Genomic DNA, 22,625 nt, shown 5'->3' with positions numbered 1-22,625 from the left:
TGACGAATTTTTCTCGACTCTTCCTCTGTTGGCAATTGGCTCCAATCAAATTTTACCCAGCAAAATTGCCGACTAAGTCGAGACCCAAGAACAAGACCTAACTCGTTTGCGAACGTGAGTGCAGATACGCTCACTGAACGATCTTTTGCTAAACATTGTAGTGACTCTCGGGACCGCCAGGAATCAGGCAATCTCAAGCCCCAGGAGTACTCGACAATGTCTTCCTTCTTGTTTCCAAGGATTGTCGGGACTCTTAGATTAGTGTACCTGGCTATGGGCAGTGGACCCCGACTGAGATCTATCGGGTCCAGATGATGATAGCTATGATAGACGAGTACAGGTCAGCATGAGGCAGCTTTATTATAAATTATTTAACTTTTATGTCTACACAGAAATTCACACTGAAGGATGTCTAGCGGGACTTCCGTATAAAGAACAAGGAATTCTTTGATGGGCCAATACCCGGGAGGGCATTTTACAAACCTTGATGAGCCAATTTGGCCTTACCAATTTTCTGCAAAACACACTTCCCCATTTTTTTATAGTGGTTAGGCATCTTCTTCTTAAGGTTTAGCTAGTGTTGTTATCTTCCGCACGCCACACTATTTGTCGCAATCTCATCATCAGACTGTCTGCCACCAGGCTCGGGGTGTGTTGTCCACGCGAGGAGCCAATATCCAACACTATGAGCTCGAATTTAGAGATTATCAATGTAATCAATATTGTAGAACTTTACGCAGTTAGGAGCCTTGCATACACGCTAGAACAATTTCTTCCCCAGCAGATATTGGCTTACAGTAATCACCCAGTTTGTTACCAATGCACAACCGTGTACCACCCCCGAATGGCAAGACAACCTTTCTGAGCTCTGGCTTCGACTTGAAACTCCCGTTAGTATCTTCTAGCCAGCATTCAGGGATCCGCTGGTCGACATCCTCCCAGATGGAAGGATCTCGATGCACGAACCATTGGAAAGTATTGAATCGAGTGCCAGTCGTGATGTCAATGAGGCCCGCGATAGCCACTCCGTTCTTGGATGTGGCTATACAGGGAAGACGTACGCTGTTTGGACGTAGACGGAAGGATTCTTGAATCACAGCTGATAGATACGGCAGCTTCTCTAGGGTCGTGATAGGTGGGAGTGAGAAGCGTCCAAGGATGTATTAAAGGAGATGTGGTGCTCTGTAGATGCTGTCCGGAGACGCTCTTGTGCTCCAGGTCTCCGTGAAATATAGTACAAGGTGTATCCGAGCGTCAGTCCTGGTGCAATACTACCCAGCAGGTCATGCCATTATTGCGACCAGCCCTTTACTTACCGACTACCTCCCGCCTCCCGTCTGCTCCCGTGTCAGCGAGATGACATCGTAGTGAAACAGCCTGATACACTTACAAAACTTATTATTGGGCCCAAGGTGCGGTGCAGACCGGAGCAATATCGTCAGCTCTTGATGAGCAAGTCGATTATAGAGGATCCAGAGGGAACAAATGGCGGAAGTCCAAGGCGCATTTGGTATCTTGGAGATTGCGAGTGGTATATTGGCTTCAAAATATAGCGATGAATCAGGAATACGATAGCAAGGCCAGTCGCAGCATAAACAAGTAGAGTATTGGCGTCTATAATTGCTTTCATGCTGTAGGTGGCTCTCTGTCACTAAGAGGCTCTACAATAGTGAATAGCAACAGTAATTTGACCTATATTTGTTTCCAAGGAGCAACAAGATTGACAAGACTATAGAGGTGGCTTAGACAGTGGTAATCCATCATTTCGCTAACCGCGTGTCCCTACGCAGGTGTGCATCACTTCCCACTTGTCACCGCGACTCAATTTATATCAGACACATGGCGGTGAGAACATATCAGACTTTAGGTACCCTACGTGTATGGAAGGTCAGGCACTCCTTCAGTCATGGACCGCCCCTTACTCTATGGCCCAGCAAACCGCTGCATGTTTATTATATGCCATATCACCTATGTACATCTCCATCCAATGACCAGCTTTCAGGCTATGTGTGAGTTTGGATTACCTAGCAAGGGGTACTGGTATCACCAGATTTATATCCTAGACTACTAATATATGTCTGCAGAGTAGCTGACTGTATGTTCGTTGAGAGTAAGAAAAGGTTATGCCCATCACCTCCAATCAGTTGAGGGTCAAGGCTCCCTTGCATGCCAGGTTGAACTTGCTACGCTTGACCCATTTCTCTTACTTCTTCGTGAGATTTTGGATAGTTTATGCCTTTTTAGAGGTTAGAGTTGACAGATTCCACTATGATCCAATCCAAGAAAAAGCTGTACAGCATGATCATCACAAGCATCACGAGGCAGCTGATTTTTCGTTTGAGTTGTAAGTCGAGCATTTATAATTTGATAGTGTCTATATACGACCGAGTAATGCAGCAACTTGAGATCTGGGATTACATTCAGGAAGACAGCACAGCTTTGGAGGGTATATGTCAGAGCCTATTGGAGCCTAAGGCATAAACCACGTGACCTGACGACAACGCCGAGGAATCTTTGTAAAGTAGATTTAGAACTTAAGAAAATCAATCCTACACACACGAGCTACACCAGCTCTATCAGTATATAAGAAGTGAAAAGAGTTACCAACAGATACAAATCAGCATCCAAGTGTAGAAAACAAACAGTTTTCAATCAGCGAAAAAAATGGCCTAGAGGCCATCACATGACTTATTCACGCCCTATGATGAGTAATCAGCGCAGCGCAGGCATAAAACAGGCATAAGCGCCAGTATATACAAACTTGGGCATTGTAAAGCTACTATAACAGAGCGGGTAGGTGTCTAAACCCATAATTGTTATAGTAAGCTAGAAGTGAAGAAGTTCAAGCGCTATCAGTAGGTTATTTGCAGGTATTATAGTGATCTATAATACAAACTGCTTCAAAGGTTGCCCGATATATATAGAGTTCACGTGCCGCAGTTGTAAAGTCCGTGTCCCTGTTTAATTACATCATTTTTTTGGCTAATGATTTTTCGTAAAGAGGGATCCAAGTGAGTCTTGGCTGCATTTCAATTACTCGAGAGCCGAATATTAGATTGGAAGAAGGGGAACAAGTCAGAAGAGAGAGAATGGGGACTTAGTAAGTGCATATTCCAGGGCACGAAGGAAAAGATCTTGTTGGCGGTGCCGCCACAACGGGAAACCCACTCGAAAATGTGGAGGAAGAACATCCTTCAACTTACACACCACCTCACTTCCACGATCGTTTGTTTCCCTCCCCTCCCCTTGTAACGGCGAGTGGTATTCTTCTCCTCTCGATCTTTATTCCTGTCATTTTTCCATTCCTTTCGGCGTTCAGCTTTGTTTTTGAACAGCCTCCGCCCTACCATCCCGCACCAACGGTTTTCAACCCGCCGTTTGTGGGAGGTTCGTTTCGATCAACAACACACCGCCACCGCTAGACAGGCGCGCGATCGATCCCTATCTGTATATTTTCCAGTTATAGCGTTCTATCGATAAAGAGTATTAGACGAATAAATCCGCCATCATGCCTCCCAAGAAGCAGGACCAGCCGAAGAAGAAGAAGGCCACGGTCGAGGACAAGGTTTGTGATCCCGATCGCGTGTTCATGTAACACTTCGCTAACAGAGATTTTCGAATAGACCTTTGGCATGAAAAACGTATGTAGCGAACCCTCGATAGCATAATAACACCCCCCTCCCCCACCTCTTTCCACCCTCCGACGGTCGTCCGAGAGAAATCGCCACTGACAGCAAATTCTTTCCCCACAGAAAAAAGGTGCCCAGGCCAAGAAACAGATCGAACAATTAAGGACCCAGGAGAAGTCGAATAAATCCGCTGACGCGAAGCGGAAAGAAGCCGAGAAGGCCCGTCGTGAGGCTGACAAGAAGGCCGCGGAGCAGGCTAAGAAGGAGGCGGCTGAGCTTTTTAAGCCTGTGCAGGTGCAGAAGGTTCCTTTCGGTGTGGATCCGAAGACCGTTCTCTGTATCTTCTTCAAGCAGGGCAGTTGTGACAAGGGGAAGAAGTGCAAGTTCAGTCACGATCCGAATGTGGAGCGCAAGGCTGCGAAGAAGGATCTGTACACCGATTCCCGAGATTTGAAGGCCGAAGAAGAGGAAAAGAAGAAGAAGGATACTATGGATAACTGGGATGAGGAAATGCTGCGCAAGGTCGTCATGAGCAAGCACGGAAATCCGAGAACTACCACCGACAAGGTCTGCAAGTACTTTATTGAGGCGGTCGAGAACCAGAAGTATGGTTGGTTCTGGGTCTGCCCCAATGGAGGTGACCAGTGCAAGTATAAGCATAGTTTGCCCCCTGGGTATGTTGCACCCCGCCCTTTCTGACATTCAATTGATACTGATTAACTGCAACAGATTCGTCCTGAAGACCAAGGAGCAGCGTGCGGCGGAGAAGGCCTTGATGGACAAGTCTCCGCTCAACACATTGACGCTAGAGGACTGGCTCGAAAGCGAACGGCACAAGCTTACTGGTGAAGGTACACCAGTCACCCCTGAAACGTTCGCCAAGTGGAAGAAGGAGCGTCTCGACAAGAAGCAAGCCGAAGAACAAGCCCGCAAGGCCAAGGAAGCCACTGGACGTACATTGTTCGAGAGCGGTAACTGGCGCGCAGAGGATGAGAGCAGCGATGAGGACGATGATGACGACACTTTCAACCTGGAAGCACTCCGACGGGAGACTGAGAGGATACGGGAACAGAAGGAAGAAGAACGGCTGGCGAGATTGCATGGCGGACCGGTACCGATTTCCAACGATGAGACCATCGCACAGGAGGGTGAAGGCTGAGCCTGTGCGGTATCCCCAAGAAATGACGGATCTTGGGCTCTCGGGCTGTGCCCTCACACTGGAATGGGTAAACCAGGCCTTTGTCCGGGCCCACAGTGTTGATCTCCTGGATGATAGATACAATGTTGATTATCTTTGGCCCTACATCTTTACCGAGTATTCACTTGTATTGGTCTCCTGGACTGAAGGCTGCGGTTAATGTGTGACGTTTTGTGTGTCATCTTTGATCGTGAACACCGGGTTTTCCCGGATTCATGCCCAAAGATTATGGAAGACAACAGCCGCGTACACAAGATTGAGATAGATCGAGTGTCGTGTATTCGTGGCGGAGTGAAGGACACCATTTGTTATGCCAACTTTTGTACGTAAAAAAGAACGTTCGTTGATATAAATGAACTCTAGCGTTTTCTTTGGATATTAAGATTGATCGTGTCTATACCGATGTTCATACAGTCTATGCATATCTACATGTCGCTCAATGTGCTACGGATATACTTACAACGAAGCCCTCTCCCCAAGCAACCCATTGCTCACCATCAACTTCACCACATCTCCTGCCACTCCCCAGGATAATTCATACCCTCTCCCCCCAGCTCCATAAGCATGAACTACCACCTTTCCATCCTCGACTTTCTCCGCCTCAATCCTTATCCCGCCCTCTCTAGCTGGTCTCCTACCGACAATATCCCGGATAACATCAAACCTTCTCTCACTCTCCGGGCTGAATGGAAACCACTTCGCCGCATTAGCGAGTAACATCTCCCTCGTCTCCAACGACGGATTGGGATCATAATTCTCGGGCTGCTTCGTCCCCCCAATAATCGTTCCCCCAGACAACGGCCGCGGGATACAGAATGACCAAGTCCCATCTGCATTCTGCCGAGTAATAGTCTGCTCACAAGCATTCCGCACCAGACAAGTTTGCCCTAAGACCAATCGCCCATTAGCCAGCACCACACCACACGAAAGGAAAGATCCCAGAACAAACCCCGAATAATAAACGTCCTCTCATCCCCAAATCCCATCCCCGAACAATTGACCACTGTCTTTACATTCGGCCCTAAATAAAACGCCTCCCTCGCATCAAGAATCGTACGCTCTTTCGTAACACCCCCAGCCAACACAAACTTCCGCAACAGATACGAACAATACACCGGCGAATTGATCACGAACGAATCGTACCTCACGCCCCACTTCACCCCCTCGGGACGCTCGTCATTCCCTAGTAGCCTGTATCCGTCTAGGTGTCCGTAGCACGCTTGGATGGCTTCTGCGTCTAGGTATTCGGCTGGTGGGTTCTCGAGGTGTTCGATTGCTTCTATGCCTGCGATGCCGGAAGTGGGGTCGGTTTTGGAGAGGTGTTTAAGGTAGGCGTAAGTTTCTTTGGCTTGGTTTTCTTCGCGCAGGGCTTGCGGGGAGAGGCCGGGGACGGGGCGGTAGTGGGCGCCGGCCCAGGGAGAGGCGTAGTTTAGCGCAGTGGTGTTGGGAAATTCGCGGGCGATTAGGAGGATGGATTGGCGACGGTTGAGGGATTGTTGGATGCGGAGGGCGGTTGTGAGGCCGATTACACCGGCGCTTTTAGGAGGGTTAGTTTGTAGGCTTATTTTGGGGGTTTGATGGATGACGTACCCGATTACTACGATTGTTTCTTTTTCGCTCATTTTGTTCGACGTTGACTGGGTTCCTCGTAAATTGTTTAGTGGTCAATTGGCGTATCAAGTTGAGATGCGACGGTTGGTAAGGCTGACCCCGCATGCGGGCTTATGGGGCATTTATTTAGAGCGCATTAATCTAGATCCCAAGAAAAAATGCCGCACTTGAGTCATCTTTCCTTTCCTACTTATCGATACAGACTCCACTCTCGATATTGCACGCCAATGGGATTGGAAATTATTATCATTCAAGTCATATACAGCCTTGCTAACTACATCTAGTGTCCTCCGTGGCTGTGTCCTGAAACCGCTCCTCCATCCAAGTGAGTCCGCGGCGGTAGGGGATTGATGATCGATTCCTCCGATAACGATCTGCCGGTTTCGCAGTATTCGAGTCGGATTGGGGATCTCCATCAGATTTGAATGTTGTCAAACATGAGAGCACCTAACCCGGCGCACACGCTCACTCGAAGTGATCTGGCAACCTCTCAATCACGTATTTCGCTCTCGCCACCTTCATAATCGGTACACCGGGAATCTTGCGAATCCGACGAACAAGATCCTTATCGTTTGTCGCCACGATGTAGATTCTGTGTTTTGTGATCTTGGCCCTAGTCAGCCCATATCATCGCATATCTTCCAGAGAAACCACACTCACCCGATCTACAAGACAGTCATCAGCATAGGTACCGGGATGATCACAGCGCACGCGCGCCCATCTCGGATCCTTCGCAACCCTCAACGCCAACCGAAACTTGTCACCCAGCTTCTCCAATTCTGCAATCGTACAATCCGTAAATGTCGGAATACACTTCGCATATAACCTGCGTACGTATCAACCATCAGCCCTTGTCCTTGTCCACATAGCCAGCAACTAGATCCCCAACTCACAAATCCATCATCGACTTCAACATATCCGTCTTCGCGCGGATCGAATGTGAAACAAAATTGGTATCCACCAGCACATGGTAGGGCGGTCCGAGGGCTGTATTGGCGGCGAAGAACATGTTCGACGGTGCTTGGGGAATCGCGCGGACTACCTCGTCATTCTTGGGCTTCTGGGGTTTCGCGTCCTTTGCATTTTGCTTGGTACGGTCATCGTGCTTTTTGATGGCTCGTTTGACCTGTGGCGTTTTTGTTAAATTTGGTTTGGGGTGGTTGATAAGGCGGTTGGAATACGTACTTGGGCGAACTTGCGCGTTTTCTTTGCGACACCCATTTTGAGGATAGATATTTGATGGAGATGCGTGACGGGGGTATATAGGTGAATGTAATGAGATTAGACAAGGGAAATGATAGTCATTAAATCGTTAGTTGGTTAGTGGTTAGATCTTGCTGTCAACTTTTTGCGTCTATTGGCGAGTTGAAAATGTCGATCGGGCCGATGTTTTGCCGGGCTTATCTTATCGCTCGGTTGATGCCTGAGGATTCATTAATGATGGCTCCATCAGCAAAACCGTTTGGAACGAGGAGGTAATACACAATCAGTCTGAATGTGGACTATGTAACCCGGTCTAGGGTTTCCTGTGTCAGATTTCTAACCTATTAATAGTCAGCATAGGTTTCGAGCTCGGTGGCTGAGCTCGGTCTTATCGCTAACAGCTTTCGAGAGCCCTTGGGGAATGTGAATCCGGCGCCCTAAGATGCCGTTAATTTTGACATGTACTGCTCTAGTTGTGATAGCTCGAGAGATGTTAGGATATGACCGAAATCTACTCGCTGAGAAAGATGATGAATGTAAAAGTGCCATCGAAATCGCGCAAGTAAGCCATTCAGCGTTGTCTACACCCACGCTTCGGAGGATTGGAAAGGTAGAGGCAAGATTGGAACAAGAACTGCCAAAAGGTCGGAGTATGCCATATTAGTCTCCAAAGTCTTACAAAATGTCCCGACGGCAATTTGCGCGTCTTATCCTCAAAGGGATGAATGACTCCGTCTAGACAGCGGCGACCAAGTGCTTTTAATATCTATACTTATCTTCGGAGCTCAGACTTTTCAAATTATTGTGAAGCCTACCTAAAAAGCGTTACACCACAGCCCCGGACTGAAATTAGAAACTTCTCTTTTTTGTCTGCACTCTACTACCTGTCCTCTCTCACATGGTCATTGCAGGTTTGACTAGCACGACCTTGTTGAGACTACTATTCTCAAGCTAAATCACGTTCGCTACTCTGACGATATAGTGAACAGGTTCTCGAACGGTTCAACTGGATGTCGAGCGATTTAACATCGGTCAGGAAATTGGACTGTGCCAAAACCATGGATCCATAGTTTGAATATAAAGCATGGATTGGTGACAATAAAGTTTCATTTTTTTTATCTATTCATATAGAAGGAAAAGAAATGCAGAGGATTACTGAAAGAAGAAGGAAATAAGCTCTTATACCGAAGGAAATGTGACAATGTATAATCCTAACTGAGCATCTATGCTCTAAATCTAAGAGGAATAACAATTGGTACATCTACACTTGAAATATAAGAAAGTTATGTATCTATTGAACCTTATATAATAACAGCAAAGTCTGATACAGTTGTTGAGTTACCCAATGTCTTTTTTCCTCTCTGTCTGGTATAGGAGGATATCGATATCTATTCAACATCCTAACAAGGTTGTGCTGAAAGGTTCGACATATTGCTTTGGCTTGTATAAGCGAATATTTTGACCCAGACCATCACCTCGTCTCAGTGGCGCAATTGGTTAGCGCGTCTGACTGTTAATCAGGAGGTTGAAAGTTCGAGCCTTTCCTGGGACGACAAATATCTTTTTATCCATCGCTCCGATCTGATGGATAGATAGATAGGGCCTTCGTAATGTTACGTCCTTTTTCGGCTGATACACAAGGTATTAGAAACGATTTGAACTGCTATAAGAGGATTCAATATACCTACACTGCCTCCTCTCTTAGTGTTCTTTTTGCAATAGGTGGCTTCGTGGTGCTATCTAGACATACGCATACGATTTCATTGAGTCCGAGTTCCTTAGAACGGTAAAATAGCTCTTCAGAGAGAGGCACTAATTCAATCATTACTCTTACGCCTAGGCCTAACCCACAACCATAAGCCCTCAACCCCAACAACAAATATCACCAACTACCTATACCCTCCCAAGACACGGACCAGTGGCCATCATACCTAACTAATCCAAAACCATCCACAAACCACAAATGTCCACCAAACAATCTACTGACAATATCCCCACGGCAACGCCCCCGACATACCGCAGAATCTACTACAATCCCGTGTAACACACTCCTCATGCTTCCTGCACCGATTCTGCTCACAGCCATCCTTCTTGTCATCATCCCCCAAACCCTTGGACTGCACACCATTCTTGTCCTTAACCTTATCACTGTCCCCATCCTTTGACTTGTCGTCACCGTCATACTTCGGCTTGTACTGCTCTCCTGGATGGAGACACTGCTCTTTATCTGTGACCTTTCGGCCGTCAACGCCATGGAATGCCTTCGCAAGTAGATCTTTCTCGGGGAAGCAATCGTTGTACTGTTTTATTCGAGCAGGGCTGAATTGGTCGAAGTTGGTGACTTTTCCGGTGCCGTCGTATTGGCGGAGGATGCCGTCGAGGCCTAGGTGTGTGACACCGGAGGGATCCTGGGTGGGTTTGGAGGTTAGGTCGTCGGCGTTTTTGTCCTTGTTCTGGGGATGTTCGTTTGGTTTGTGAGGGTTGGGTTGGGCAAGGGAGGTTACGGTTGGTGTAGCGGAGATGATACTGCAGAGCAGCAGGAAGAGGAGTGAGCATGGGAGCTTCATGGCGAATCAAATTGATTGGATTATGGGAACGGTCCTGTCTGAGAGTGAGATGTTTTTGGAATGGGCTTTGCTGGTGTAGTCGGGGTTGGAGACGTGGTATTTATGTTCGTTAGGAGTTTGGATCGTGTGGATCGGTTTAGGGAGTGTTGGACTTGGACTTGTGGTTTGTTGCCTGTATTACGCGTTCACGTCTGTTATACTGGAAGTGGGCTGTCTTGTGATGTTTGGGGAATGGGTACCCTTGTATACTTATGTTTGGTGTTCTTTAGTAGAAGCTGTTGAGGTTCATGGGGCAGGTTGGACCAGATTGGGAGCTTACGCAATGTGGTAGCCGTAGCTTTGGGCGGATTTTTAGGGTTTATCCTTGATGGAGCGAGATGTGCTTTTTGTGTTTAGTCGTGGTTTTTGAGGCTATGGTGCTAGAAGGGAGGGAGATCTCGTATTCCGAATGTGGACCGTTTATACGCTTCATACACGGACAAGTAGGTATAGATCCTAGAGCCATCGACATATTTTTAACCTTTTATGTCGCAAATAGTTCGCTTGGTATGATAAATACCTTCAACTGATTGTAACCAAGCCAAGTACATGCTATACTTTCGGGTGTCGGTGACTGAGGGCCTGGTCGAAACTGTCAGGGGAAACACATAGGGATCGAATCTCTGCAGCGCCTATAGAGTTCTCTCGGTACCATGGGATGATCAACAGGGATGAACGGTGCATCTAAACATTAATCGCAATACCTCAGGCTTCGAAATGACTTGCGCCGAGATGCATTACGAGTTCGGTGACACATATCAATCTCGCTGGCCGAGGATCGAGTTGAGCCAACCTGATTGTGAATATGTCCACTGTTCGCGCAACAAACCAACACTTCAAGACCCATGGGTCAACCGCAAGGTTCTTCCTTGACACCAACATTGTCGAGTAGAAATGAGACCCCCAAAGCCGTCTTCATGAGAATATACTACGTGGACACGCAGGGGAGGACGAAAACATAACAGAAATGAAGTAAAAATCGTTCATGGCAAGGGTTGCTGGCGCGGAAGACTGCTCAAAAGGGCAGTATTAATCTGGTTCTCTGTATCGTCGTCCATGACATACTTCTGCCCAATATTCGCAAATACCTCTTCTAAGCTCGCCTGATCCTTTATCCATAGTAGAGGATCTCCATCTTTGTCGTCTCTATAAATTATCCGCCCCATATACGGACTTGGCCCCCATACATGACAAAACACCATATGACTTTCCTCGTAAATACAACGATAATCTCTGTTTCATGCTCAAATGGCGTGGCGTCATCTCCCCACCAACAGGGCGCATGGCCGTACGGGAAATATTGGAGGTGAGATAGTCCTTTTTGGAACGAGTGGAAGTAGTGGTGCCAGTTCCTGTCATATGACGCGTAATGCTTTTTGCCATGTTTGGGGTGGAAGGTGTACGAATTAGGTCTAGACAGGCTCTTTCTTCGTCGTAGATTGCTACTTCGAAGAGAATGGCGCAGTCGTCGAGGTAGAGTTCTGTGAGTGTCTCGTTGTGGCTGAGGATCCAGCTAGTTGGGAGTCGTGGACGAAGGTATAGTTTCTGAGTGCGAGGGCTTTGAGGCGTGGGAAGTGAACGTCTCAAAGGTCGATTTTTGGGTAGAAGCCGAAGTAGTGGCTGGAGTAGATAGTGAGGTGTTCTAACTTTAGGCAGCTTGGTTGAAGCCAAAATGAGGGTAGCGCGGGAAAGACGGAATTGATCTCTTCGAACTATTGGTAGTGTTAGGCTGTGGAGATCCAGGTGGAGGATTAATACGAACATTTAGGTCAACTGCCTGGTTTCATTTACTGTTCTCATTGGTGATGTTTAGTCAGAGGGGGCGTAGATATGGTAACACGTTCTCTATTTTCTTCAGCCCATCTGGGTCGGTCTCAAACATGCTCTGCAGTTCGCGAAGGGCGAGTTGCTTCCTGGGGTGGCTGAGGCAGTGTGGTGAGTGCAGACATGAACTCGCTCATCACAACTGAGCGGCATTCAGGTGTTTAGTTAGCATCCATCATGTCCATAGAACATTAGGACGGAAACGAAGCACAACACTGCAACACTGCAGAGTTGAGGAAGCTCTTTTAGTCGACTAAAGAGTTTTAAAAACTGGCGGAGTTACTCGTCCTCGTTAAAGCCCTTAGTTTCATCCTGGTATGTATCGTAGTCGAAACATTGTGCAGGTGTCGGTTTCAGCATACGATATCAAAGAGTAAGCGACTTTCGTCCTCATACTCATTCATTTCGATATGATCCTTCATCACCAATTGACGGCAGTCAAGATCGTTAAGTAATTGCTTGAGCCTGTCGCAGCTTTCATGCATTGCACAAAGGGTTATCGACTCAAAGAGCCGATTTTTACCGATGTCGCTTAGAGATCAATAGTCGACATACCTGCCGTAGCGCCTTCAGTGACTCTTGGTCCACACGATTGATAATATATTGGAAAATTTCCATCGGAGGTGATGTGAGGTTCTCGATTATGAGATGTAGAACGTAGTCGTGGAAATGAGTGTATCAATGTGAATGGAAGGTCTACTTTCATAGCCTTGGACTATACAGGCTGTTAGGCACCGAAGACCTTTCTGCCGGGTTCTCGGTGGATACTAGAGCGTTTGCGTCCTGAACAAGTACTCGTGCTAGAGAATCTCCAGAGCGGCGAATCTGCGCGAAACATAAACAGGAGGTTTAACTGGAAATAAAGATAGCGGAGACATCATAAACTGCCCTTTGCTAAGTTCTGTCGAACTGTGCAGAGAACGCAATATTGAAGAGCATTCTCCGTGGCAGCTCTCAAGATGAGATCCGTTTCACAGGAAGCCTAAATAAGTCTCTCCCGATTGCATATCCTAGCAGTATTTTTGGCCCCTGAAAATAAGAGGCAAATAAAGAAGCGGGGTAGGGAAGATGGAAAGGGGAATGAGTCAGGGAGAAGGTATGAGTCAATAAAATATATGGAACGAGTCAAAGGCCAAAAAAGTCAATGTGCCAGTTAAATATAGTCGATTGTGCTATATTAGCAACTCACGAAACCAATGTGTTCGCCTCTTCAAGATTTCGCCTGGCAGTCTCGGGTAGTCGTACCCAAACCCAGAATAAGCCCAATAGAGCAAGTGCTGCAAAAAACCAAAACGTCCCCTCTGGGCGAAGACTATGTTCCAGCAACATAGAAGGAGTTGCCTATGGTCACGTTAGCTGGGTTGCCCCACCAGGCGCTCTAACAGCTGAGATACCATACCTTAGACAGGCCATATCGGTTGGCATAGTGAAAACACATGAGTACGCTAGATCCGACTGTTCGTACAGATAGAGGGAATATCTCCGCATTGATCAGGTACTGAATCGAATTCCATCCCAAGGCCCAGCCGACGCCAGTGAGATAAAGACAGACGATGGCGACCATGCCTGCATCATGTTCTGTCTTGGAGTGAATGGCACGGGTGGATGGAGATGTGACAGTAAGATAAATGGCAATGTATAACATAGCCAGAAATTGGATAAGAATGCCTGTGATTAAGGGTCGCTTTCTTCCTGCGTAGTCAATCAGAAACACGGTGCAAATGAGTGAGGCGGCGAACTTAATGGCACCCAAGATGGCGGTGCGTAGGAGTTTCTGGGATTGGCCCGTCACCCCAAGAAGGGCGAAGAGCTCCGGGGTGTAGGCTACAGATCATGAGAATTTCGCCTTGTCTCCAGGTCATGAAACACTTACTGGTAATAGCATTGGAACCCGACCACTGACTCAGAAGCTGAGTGATTAGCAGAAATACTAATCGTGATATATTAGATTTGTCAGTAGCGAGTTGTTTGAGGGCCTTGCACCAGCGTTGGAGGTTTGTCTCAGCTGGGTCGCCCCCCATTTGACTACGAATACATTCGATTTCTTTCTGAATGCGGGGATCATCTGTGGGCAGATTCCACAGCCGGCTCAAAGATCGGGTGCTGTCGGCAAAGCGTCCAACTTTACAAAGATGTCGCGGACTCTCCTCGCATGCGAACGATGCAAACAGGAGGATTCCGGCAACCATAATTTGAATCGACTGGGGAATAATCCACTGCTTCGAGCTGGTGTTGGGAATGTGAATGGTAGTTCCCCAGCTTGAAAAGTACTAAATCGAATCCTATCAGCTTCGTAGCGTTCACAGACTAGGGTGGTGGACAGAATGCTAACCCCGACCATAATCCCCAGATACTCGGAAGTAGCAAATGTGCAGACTAGGAGTCCGCGCAGTGAGGGTTTGGCTACTTCGGAGAGATAGATGGGGACGGCGACCCCAGCTTGTCCAATTCCTAACCCCATGATGAAACGGCCAGCGTAGACTTGGCTAATGTTGCCAGCTGCTGTAATAAAGATTACGACGCCGGCTATCCACACAACGCAGAGCTGGCGCATTGTCCAGAGCAACCCTATGTGCTCGCACAACAAGAAAGCGAACAATGCCCCGGGAAAGCTGCCGATGTGAACCATGGAAGTTATATTGGAAAGCCGGTTGGCCTGTTCCGATGCACTGAGGCCGGGATCCTGAAGGTGAAACTCCTGGATGAAGGATGGTTGGGCCACTGTTGTTGAGATAAGGCCCTCGTCTAACCCTGCATATTGTCAAGTAGTATTCGTATAGCGTCGATCTATATAGCTTACCTCGGGCCATTCCCATGAGGCCAAACGAGAATACGGCGCACAGAAGTTTCGCTGTTAGCGTTTGAAGGAGAGCAAGCTGCTTCATCCTGGTGGTTAGTAAATGTGTTAATTTTGATTTCTGCCTACTTGGTTTATGCTAATTATATAAGAGGTGGTAATTCTCAAAATTATTTACGCAGGGGAATCCTTTGAGTGGAGTCCAAGAGGGCCCGGCTCAGCCCTACAGTAGGGCTGAGTGGTAATTGCATCGGGGGCATGCGATATGATAGGCTATGCTCTGGGCAATCGTTCCTGCACCATCTAATAGACCGAATATCATTCGTTCTCCCCTTCAACCCCCATGCCTTCCATCGGCTGTCCCCGCCATACCAACCAGGCAGCAGCAATACAAGCCTTGCAAAAAACCGCCGTCCAGAAGGCCCCCATCAAGCCAACCGAACTCTTGGCCCACAAGCCCCCCAGCATCGTCCCCAATAGTAAGCAGACCACTGCCCCGCCACGTCGTCTCTCTTCGACCGCATACAGCATCGAAAAAGGGGGAAGTACCGAATTGGAGAATAAGTCACAGTAAACACTTGTTAACACCACACTGGTTAGACCATTGAACTGCAGCACGCGACTAGTGACTGCCTGGCCACTACTTTGAAATGCCACTAATATCAATGGCACAACAACTTTCCAGGTTAATGGGGAGTCTCGAGAGGTTTGGTGAATGGTCACGATTGTGGCAGCCGCTGCGACGCAGAGCATCTGAATAGTAAAGGAAGCACATAGCACCCAACGCCTGCGGGAAGAGAACGACCGATAAAAAGAGGAAAAGCAGAGCGATCCCACACAGAAGCTGGCAATTGAGATAAATGCCCTGATCCAGCGTGTGCTCTCATCGACCCCCATGAGACCGAGTCCTAAGTAGACGGTGTTGCCTGTTTGCATGCTGACGAAAGAGCCCCAGACGAAGACGGCTGAACTGTCTAAGAGGCCAGTAATCACGTAGCAGAACAAGAGGATAAAATCACCATGAGTTGGATCAATATCCAAGGTCAAATGATTGATAAGCCTGTTGTACTGAGATTCGCGTGGTGGAATAGCGGCATTATTGTGACCCCCCAGTAACCTATCGGTTTCGCGCGGAGAATAGGAGGCCATCGCCATGTGGAATGAGTGGTTTTTTGTTTCTTTTTTTGGATGAAAAGCCAACGCAATTGACAGCTCGCGATGAAGTATCCCGCGCATCCGACTTCCGGTTTTTGTTACTGAGAAGTGGATCCAAGTCGAGATTAAATAATAAGCTTTTGTCCCTCAGGGGTAAAGATTGAATCAGGCAGCCACAGATTGAGGACTCAGGCAACTAACTCCCCCTTCGAGACTTGGCAACACCGCACATGACTGCACACCAGAGACATTCTCCAAAGGGAAACATTTTGCATCCTTCGAATTCTTTTGTTCTTTTTACTCAGTACTCTCAAGCACAATAGCGAACAGACCCTTAGACCCCTATTATTAGATACATTGAGCCATATATTTTGACACCCTCCAGGAACCTCACAGGTACTAGATGCCAACGTCCAATATCAGCCTAGTCAAGTGCTGTATTATTCTACATTGTATCCTTACCATCATCTCCCATTATTGTACATTTTTGATTGCGTTCTTGCTTTTTTCTCTGCCATTGTAACAAAATCAACTGCGCGGAGTTGCCAGAGCACCCCACCGTGGTGGCCTCCTTACGGAGTGGACCGTACAACATGATATCACAATCAGCATCTAACGGCAGGAGAAGCGATAAGCCCGTTTTGAGCCGTCATTTCTGCAGAGGACGCAAGTGAGTCAGTCACTTCTGTGGTGATCACTTAGACTAAGTCAAGACTCAACGTGCCGAGACTCTTTTAGACTGCGTTGCGATAGACAATCTCCATGTAGCTCTTGCTTAAGTCGTGGCAAGCCGGAAGAGTGCACATACAGCTCCTCGGAGAAAGAGCGTAAAGCTGCCGCTGATTATAGGCTACATGCCAGAATCCAGCAGGCCTGTCAGAGAGTTGCTCGCCTTGAGAAACTTGTGACCCATATGAGAGACCAAATGAGGGCTATGGAACAGAGCTCCCACCAGGCGTCGGTTTTCTAGCATCATCACCCGAGCCTTTTGGCGAATCTGCATCACAGCCTATTCCTCAGGACGGTCATGTAGCGGACAATGTGGGGAAACAAATCCTCACCGATGACCATACTGTCTACATTGGCAGCACCTACTGGGCCGCAATTTTAGAGGATGTGAGTTGTGGTTCCTAGAGTTGCATGAAATATCACCCGGTGACTTTCAGGTCAACCTTGGTCTTTGGGTCAGCCTGACTGTGTGTCGTTACCCCCCGCTGGGCGTTATCTGTAAGCAACCCTTTCCCTAACGGACGGAACATGTAGAAAGCGATGCCACAGTGTCGAAGACATGGGAAAAGCTTCGGCTTGACGGCGCACTGAATCGGGTTATACAACCCCGAGTAGACGTCGGGCTTCTTCCATCTATTTCGCTCGCACAGTTCACAGATTTGCGCCAGTTCCCAGGCCATGTAGCAGCTGATCCTAAAGCGCTTGAAGTAGCCCGCCTGGTATAGCTCGTTCACGGCCTCTATGGTTTCCTCGTATGGCGTTTTGTAGTCCGGTAGATGCAGGAACCACAGGTCAACTTGGTCGGTTTGCAATGCCTTCAACCTCAATATGAGGCCGGATTTGACGTCGTCTTTCTTACACGAGTACGAGAATGGCCCTCTTTGGAGCGGAATAATCTTTGTTCCCATGACAAGGCCGCGTTCCTGACATTTCAGCTGGCTGAGGCACCCTTCTGTCGAGCCGCCGCCGTAGATGCGAACAATATCGATCTCGTTATGGCCGTGCTTCTGAAACACATTCAGCAAGGCGGCGCAGCCGTTTAGATCGTGCACACGGACTTGGATTGCGCCTGGAAATATGTGAGATACCATTCTTGTTCCGAAATACATATATAATTTCAACTCTTTTTATTACAAAAGGGAGTTCGGGCGAGGATGGAGGTTAGAAAAGGAGAGGATTACCTTCTTTGGGAAGATTTGAGGTGCAAACGCGACCTTCAGTTTTTTGCTTTACACCCATCACTCCCATTGTTGTTGGCTTCAGTTATCTTGCAAATTTAGGTTGCGCCTTAATAGTTCTTGATTATTCTCTTGCTTTCTTGGATTTCTGAAATTTTGAAATCACAGCCTAGCCCCAAAGGGTTCCGTTAAGAAGAGTCGTGGATGTCCTCGAAAAGGTAAGAAGCGCACATACACTTCTTATATAGTTTTTCGTCGCCCAACCGTACGATAGAGCCATCCATCTCCTTCACTCTGGACGACTTGTTTTGTACAATTTGATATTTAAACTTTCCTAGGATTTTCGGCATACTTAACGTATCACAATGTTCATCGGAAAGTGAGTGTGGCAATATTAGTTATCCAGTTAACGAGACCTCTAGTGAAATATGTCATATCTAGACACGATAGAACTTGACTGTGCCCTAACAGCTCGAGCTTTGATTCTCTTCGCCATCTTGCTCCTCTATTTATGTCTCGAGTAGCATAGTTTTACAGTGGATGATAAATAAAGTAGAAATAAGTATGCCGTTGTTATTTACTTTCGATGATAGTCCTTGTGCCTGTGTCCTAAGCCCAATCGAGGCGTGAATACAATGCACCATCCTTTTAATTTCTTTTAATTTTGATATTTCCTTTTACCAGCTTTATTATTATACTAACCCACCAATTTCAACTTTTTTGCTTTTCTAAATTTTAATTTAATTATTTTTGACCCAATTTTAAGGTTGGAATGACTTCAAGTGTCTCACTTTATAAGAAGGAAATTGAGCGTCCTGTACTGAGTAGGTGGTAGGTTGTCGAAGATAATTTGGGGAATATCAAACCTAAACGCAACCGGGGCTGGCTGTGTGTCTATTGGACCTTATGGTATGGACTTCCCACTGTAACTCCATATTTCTTCTGTTGTGAAGGTTCTGTAGATCCTTCCTGCGTACACTCAAACCCCAAAGGCATACATCATTCAAACAATGACAAATATAGGTGTAATTTTGAAGTGCTCAAGGCGTAAAGTAGCGGGTAAGGTCAGCGAGCCTCGCATTCAGATCTCAGTTGAGCTATCCTTCCATTCTATACTTTGTAAGAGGTTGGAGAAAGTATAGAGATCTGGCACTGGTGTTTCTGTTGGGCAGCTGTCTTGTCGTTTGGTTGAGAGCCCCTGTTTCCCGGGCAGTCTAAAGGAGATGGAATTTCAAACCCCGTTTTTCGCCTTTTGGGGAAAGAACCTTTTGGAAGCTTAGAATTCTATTGCCTCTGATAGGAGCGAATTTGAACCTCGTATCCTCTGTGTTCCAAAGATCTCAAACTTTCCAGACACCGGGACTTCAGAAGAAACGCGGTCCTATCTGTCCTGGGATGAGGTTGAGGTAGGTGTTGTTAGCTGTTTAACGGGGAAGAGCTTAGGCCTCTTTACTAAGTCCAATGACGGGGGGCTCATTGGCATCGAACATTTTAGTAAGGAAAATAAGAGTGAGTCCATGAGTTTCAATTTCCATCTTCCGCATGAGGATGGGAGGGTCATGTCAGATCCATCTCGCGATGCCGAATACTTCTGCAATCAGCTACGAGGAAAAAATATTTAGGTCTCGCCATAACCCGTTTGTTACCTGTTGTGGATTACCTGCATGAGATTTGAGGGTAACCCATGGGATAACTGCAGACTCAACATGGGTGCACCTTCTCCCATCCGCTATTATGAGAAGTTTTCAAGTGGGTTTGGACCCTTTTGTTATAGACAACAATCGTCAGCTCCGTATACAAACCTAGTAACCAGCACCTACGTCGAATGTACCAGAGGGGAGCCATATTTATTTCTTATCACTAGGATATCTTAGTCTGGAGGTCGCCACGCACTTGATCTAAGGTGAGCAAGAGGACGGTGTTCGTTCTATGAGTGACAGTGCTTTGTTTGAGTTTGGCTTGCGAAAGGCCGTATCGAAAGCCTCCAAGGCCTTGCCTATGTTGAGCGTACCATGCGTGTAAGCTTAATTCGACCAATGTATCCAGAATGGGTTACTATGCAAATTAGTATTCATATTCTGCTGATCAAAGCTCAGTGTGCATTTATACATGTGCCTCGGTGCAGCTTGAATAAAGTTTCCACTTCACTGAGATTAAGCTTTCTCGAGGCAGTATAGATCTTCCTTGTAGCAACAGTAATATTTCCCCTAGGCTTTCCATTCCAGTAATAATGCTCCTAGCATGTGTTACAGCTTTGAGGCAAGCCGAAGCATGCTGAAATAGGCGATATAAGCGACAGAGACGTTCGGGCTTTCGGGGACTGCGACCAACTAGTACCATGCTCTTGATTAGTTGCCACTGGGCCAACCTTGTCTGGTGGGGTGAGGACAGTTGACACAGATGAAGTGGACCAAAAAGGTGATGGGGTGATGATTGGTGAACGAGAGGAACGAAGATGAGAATAGAAGGAGAAAACAAAACATGAGTCAGGGCTGGCAGGACAGTTATACCCTCTGGGAAGGTCTAGTGAATCTGGGCCCAGGCGTCCATGCGAGCTTCACGGGCTTGGGAACTTCAATACTGCATGTATGTCCTATTCAATATGTGGAATATGATACTACACTAGATGGTGTTGAGCATGGGAGGTTCGGCTTACTTGCTTAGGCCGGTGAGCTACGCCATCACTGGAATCCAACACAGTGTCAGGTATTGCATGATGGATCATGGATGATAAAAGATTAAGGGAGTCTAGTATCGAGACAAAAGGGGCATGTTATATAAATAGGTGAGAAAGGTCTCCTTCCTGCCAATTGAACATGCGATATATTCGCCTAGGTGTAGACGCCAGAAATGACGTTAAAAGCGTTAATATGCGGGTAAGATTACAATTCTCGTATAAAAGGTGAGCAATTCAACATCGACGATTACCATACAGAGAGCAGCTCAGTCGTACGGCCTGAATCTGAAGATGCTCCTAAATGCAGAGATCGGATTGTGACTAGAGGCCAAAGAGCCCGTGGCGCTCTACCAGCCTAACGTAATACGTTACGAGTTGTCCAATTTATAGAATCTTCAACCACGGCTTTCCCACTCAAGAGTGATCCTCCCAATATTAACACGAGGTAGCGGTCAAGGCCCAGACCCCAGTTGCTCAGATAGAGCTTCGGGGATTTCCAATTTATTAGGGTTGTTGCCATTCCCGATTTGTGAAAGTGAGACCAGCTTAAACTTCCATCGGAAGACTCGAGGTGAAAAGTACCAGGAGCTCCAGTGGTTCGTACGTAGTGGATACGAATCGTCAATCCTCCTGTGTCATATCACATTACCCTATTCTCCCTAACCTTCCGCTCCAACACCGTGATTGTTGCTCGCAGGAGTGAAATGAAGCACGCCGCCGTCACAAGGCCGTTGGTCTATCACATCACATTGCATCCGAAATCAGATCACCTTGAGGGGTAAATTTAGCATGCGTAATACCGGCAGCGGCGCACTAAATATTCTCTTGCTGTTTTACTGTCCCTTTCACTTCAGCATTGCCATTGTTCAGAATGGATTGCTCGGTTCATGCGGATCACTGCGGGAATAGCCCGTCCTACATGGTTGGCTTTCATGCCTGATTGTATCACAATCACAGTGACAGCGTATTCAGCGGACAGGGTACCCAGAGCTTGAATGCAGAATTGATGTTTATTGGAATCCTCCATGTGCTTAATTATGAAACTTACCCTGCTGTCATTGCCCTAGAGTGCGGCAAGCCATCCAATCAACCTTCCCAGGAGGAAATTGGGAGACCGATCTGTAACACAGCTCCCTTTTTCTATTCTCCCGCCCAATACTTGACAGAGAATCGGTGGATTTGTCCGGTACTTCCAAGAGGCTCTGTGTCCGGTGCCACCACAATGTACTAGCTGGTATTGTGGCTCTTGGACGATCTGGTTTGACGCTTCCGCAATTGCCCGTTGAAAAAATGAGCACCAATCTTAGCAATCCTTCGAGAAAATTTTTGTTCCTCCTGTTGACAGACAAGGCCGAGTGCTGATCCACTGAGGAGCATTTATTCTCCAGAATAGCACAGATTTACGCGCCGAGGAGGTCACTTGAGGAGGGCGCTACGGGCGGTGATTGGCGAGCGGAGGTGATGAGGGCTGCAGCGTGAAGAAACGCCCTCTGCACCTCCCTTGACCAATCAATGGCAACCTGAGGCCGGTCAGTCACCTTACCTTGACTATCGACTTGCCGCTCTCTCTTTTTCCCTCCCCGCTTTGTCCCATCCTCGTACTACCACCAACTACTAACAAAGTATCTGCCTATTCATGCAAATGCGCTTCCCTATCTATTAATACGATTCACACTATGCACTAAAGTAGTACCACTAACACATCTAGTTTGAGAGCCCATTTCCCGCGCAGTGAATCCTGCCACTGTCAATTGGCCGTCACCTCGCTGCCGTCCCAATTAGCCCCAAACCTTCCTCGGTGTCGATTTACTCGATGGGATGGGGCATTATCGTGATCACTAACTGGTATTCGAATGAGATACTAATGTACCTAGTTCCGATCGGCCTAAACTTTTATCCAGAGCTCCCAGCCATGTGTGGGAAAGTCGACTACCAAAGTCGTCCAATGTCAATATCAGACTTCCGTCCTGCAAGCTCGTTGGTTCGCCGTGCGTCAGAGCTATTGATGGGCCCTATCA

General features: G+C 47.2%; 7 protein-coding genes and 1 non-coding gene across 8 annotated transcripts; 2 read left to right on the top strand and 6 right to left on the bottom strand.

The window, feature by feature from the left end:
* Nucleotides 1–3,120: 3,120 nt before the first annotated feature.
* On the top strand, nt 3,121–5,212 carry BDW43DRAFT_273191 (translation machinery-associated protein TMA46). The gene is made up of 4 exons (XM_032041599.1): nt 3,121–3,565; nt 3,624–3,641; nt 3,753–4,303; nt 4,359–5,212. The coding sequence occupies exons 1-4, from the start codon at nt 3,509–3,511 to the stop codon at nt 4,786–4,788; spliced, it is 1,056 nt and encodes a 351-aa protein (XP_031901284.1). The 5' UTR covers nt 3,121–3,508; the 3' UTR covers nt 4,789–5,212.
* Nucleotides 5,213–5,216: 4 nt separating this feature from the next.
* Nucleotides 5,217–6,525, bottom strand: BDW43DRAFT_273188 (FAD-dependent oxidoreductase). Its single transcript, XM_032041598.1, has 3 exons — nt 6,418–6,525; nt 5,777–6,363; nt 5,217–5,714 (listed from the first exon to the last, which is right to left on the bottom strand). The coding sequence occupies exons 1-3, from the start codon at nt 6,447–6,449 to the stop codon at nt 5,284–5,286; spliced, it is 1,050 nt and encodes a 349-aa protein (XP_031901283.1). The 5' UTR covers nt 6,450–6,525; the 3' UTR covers nt 5,217–5,283.
* Nucleotides 6,526–6,903: 378 nt separating this feature from the next.
* Nucleotides 6,904–7,659, bottom strand: BDW43DRAFT_310113 (rRNA-processing FCF1 family protein; the record flags this gene model as incomplete). The annotated part of the gene is made up of 4 exons (XM_032046839.1): nt 6,904–7,044; nt 7,099–7,264; nt 7,332–7,564; nt 7,624–7,659. 4 exons carry the CDS (start codon nt 7,657–7,659, stop codon nt 6,904–6,906), a joined length of 576 nt encoding a protein of 191 aa, XP_031901282.1.
* A 1,460-nt stretch (nt 7,660–9,119) lies between these two features.
* BDW43DRAFT_t94 lies at nt 9,120–9,193 on the top strand. The gene has a single exon. It is a non-coding gene; the product is annotated as a tRNA-Asn (tRNA).
* A 427-nt stretch (nt 9,194–9,620) lies between these two features.
* BDW43DRAFT_310112 (uncharacterized protein) lies at nt 9,621–10,208 on the bottom strand (the record flags this gene model as incomplete). Its single annotated transcript, XM_032046838.1, has 1 exon — nt 9,621–10,208. The coding sequence occupies one exon, from the start codon at nt 10,206–10,208 to the stop codon at nt 9,621–9,623; it is 588 nt and encodes a 195-aa protein (XP_031901281.1).
* A 3,048-nt stretch (nt 10,209–13,256) lies between these two features.
* BDW43DRAFT_310111 (general substrate transporter) lies at nt 13,257–14,956 on the bottom strand (the record flags this gene model as incomplete). The annotated part of the gene is made up of 5 exons (XM_032046837.1): nt 13,257–13,412; nt 13,471–13,895; nt 13,945–14,341; nt 14,404–14,822; nt 14,872–14,956. 5 exons carry the CDS (start codon nt 14,954–14,956, stop codon nt 13,257–13,259), a joined length of 1,482 nt encoding a protein of 493 aa, XP_031901280.1.
* BDW43DRAFT_318785 (YoaK family protein) lies at nt 14,944–16,291 on the bottom strand (the record flags this gene model as incomplete). The annotated part of the gene is made up of 2 exons (XM_032048757.1): nt 14,944–16,124; nt 16,273–16,291. The coding sequence occupies 2 exons, from the start codon at nt 16,289–16,291 to the stop codon at nt 15,187–15,189; spliced, it is 957 nt and encodes a 318-aa protein (XP_031901279.1). The 3' UTR covers nt 14,944–15,186.
* Nucleotides 16,292–17,171: 880 nt separating this feature from the next.
* On the bottom strand, nt 17,172–17,843 carry BDW43DRAFT_310109 (NADP-dependent oxidoreductase domain-containing protein; the record flags this gene model as incomplete). The annotated part of the gene is made up of 1 exon (XM_032046836.1): nt 17,172–17,843. The coding sequence occupies one exon, from the start codon at nt 17,841–17,843 to the stop codon at nt 17,172–17,174; it is 672 nt and encodes a 223-aa protein (XP_031901278.1).
* Between the last annotated feature and the right edge of the window lie 4,782 nt (nt 17,844–22,625).

Source organism: Aspergillus alliaceus (genome assembly GCF_009176365.1).
Source record: "Aspergillus alliaceus strain CBS 536.65 unplaced genomic scaffold BDW43scaffold_16, whole genome shotgun sequence".
NCBI classification, from domain to species: domain Eukaryota; kingdom Fungi; phylum Ascomycota; class Eurotiomycetes; order Eurotiales; family Aspergillaceae; genus Aspergillus; species Aspergillus alliaceus.
The sequence above is the reverse complement of the archived record's forward strand: the minus strand, read 5'-3'. Positions and strand labels throughout refer to the sequence as shown.

Bases quoted from the DNA above. Each gene is read 5' to 3' on its own strand.
- BDW43DRAFT_273191 (XM_032041599.1), top strand. From the start codon at position 3,509: ATGCCTCCCAAGAAGCAGGACCAGCCGAAGAAGAAGAAGGCCACGGTC. The intron at 4,304-4,358 runs GTATGTTGCACC...TAACTGCAACAG, and splicing joins AAGCATAGTTTGCCCCCTGG to ATTCGTCCTGAAGACCAAGG.
- BDW43DRAFT_273188 (XM_032041598.1), bottom strand. From the start codon at position 6,449: ATGAGCGAAAAAGAAACAATCGTAGTAATCGG. The intron at 6,364-6,417 runs GTACGTCATCCA...CCCTCCTAAAAG, and splicing joins GAAACAATCGTAGTAATCGG to CGCCGGTGTAATCGGCCTCA. The intron at 5,715-5,776 runs GTTTGTTCTGGG...GATTGGTCTTAG, and splicing joins GAGGACGTTTATTATTCGGG to GGCAAACTTGTCTGGTGCGG.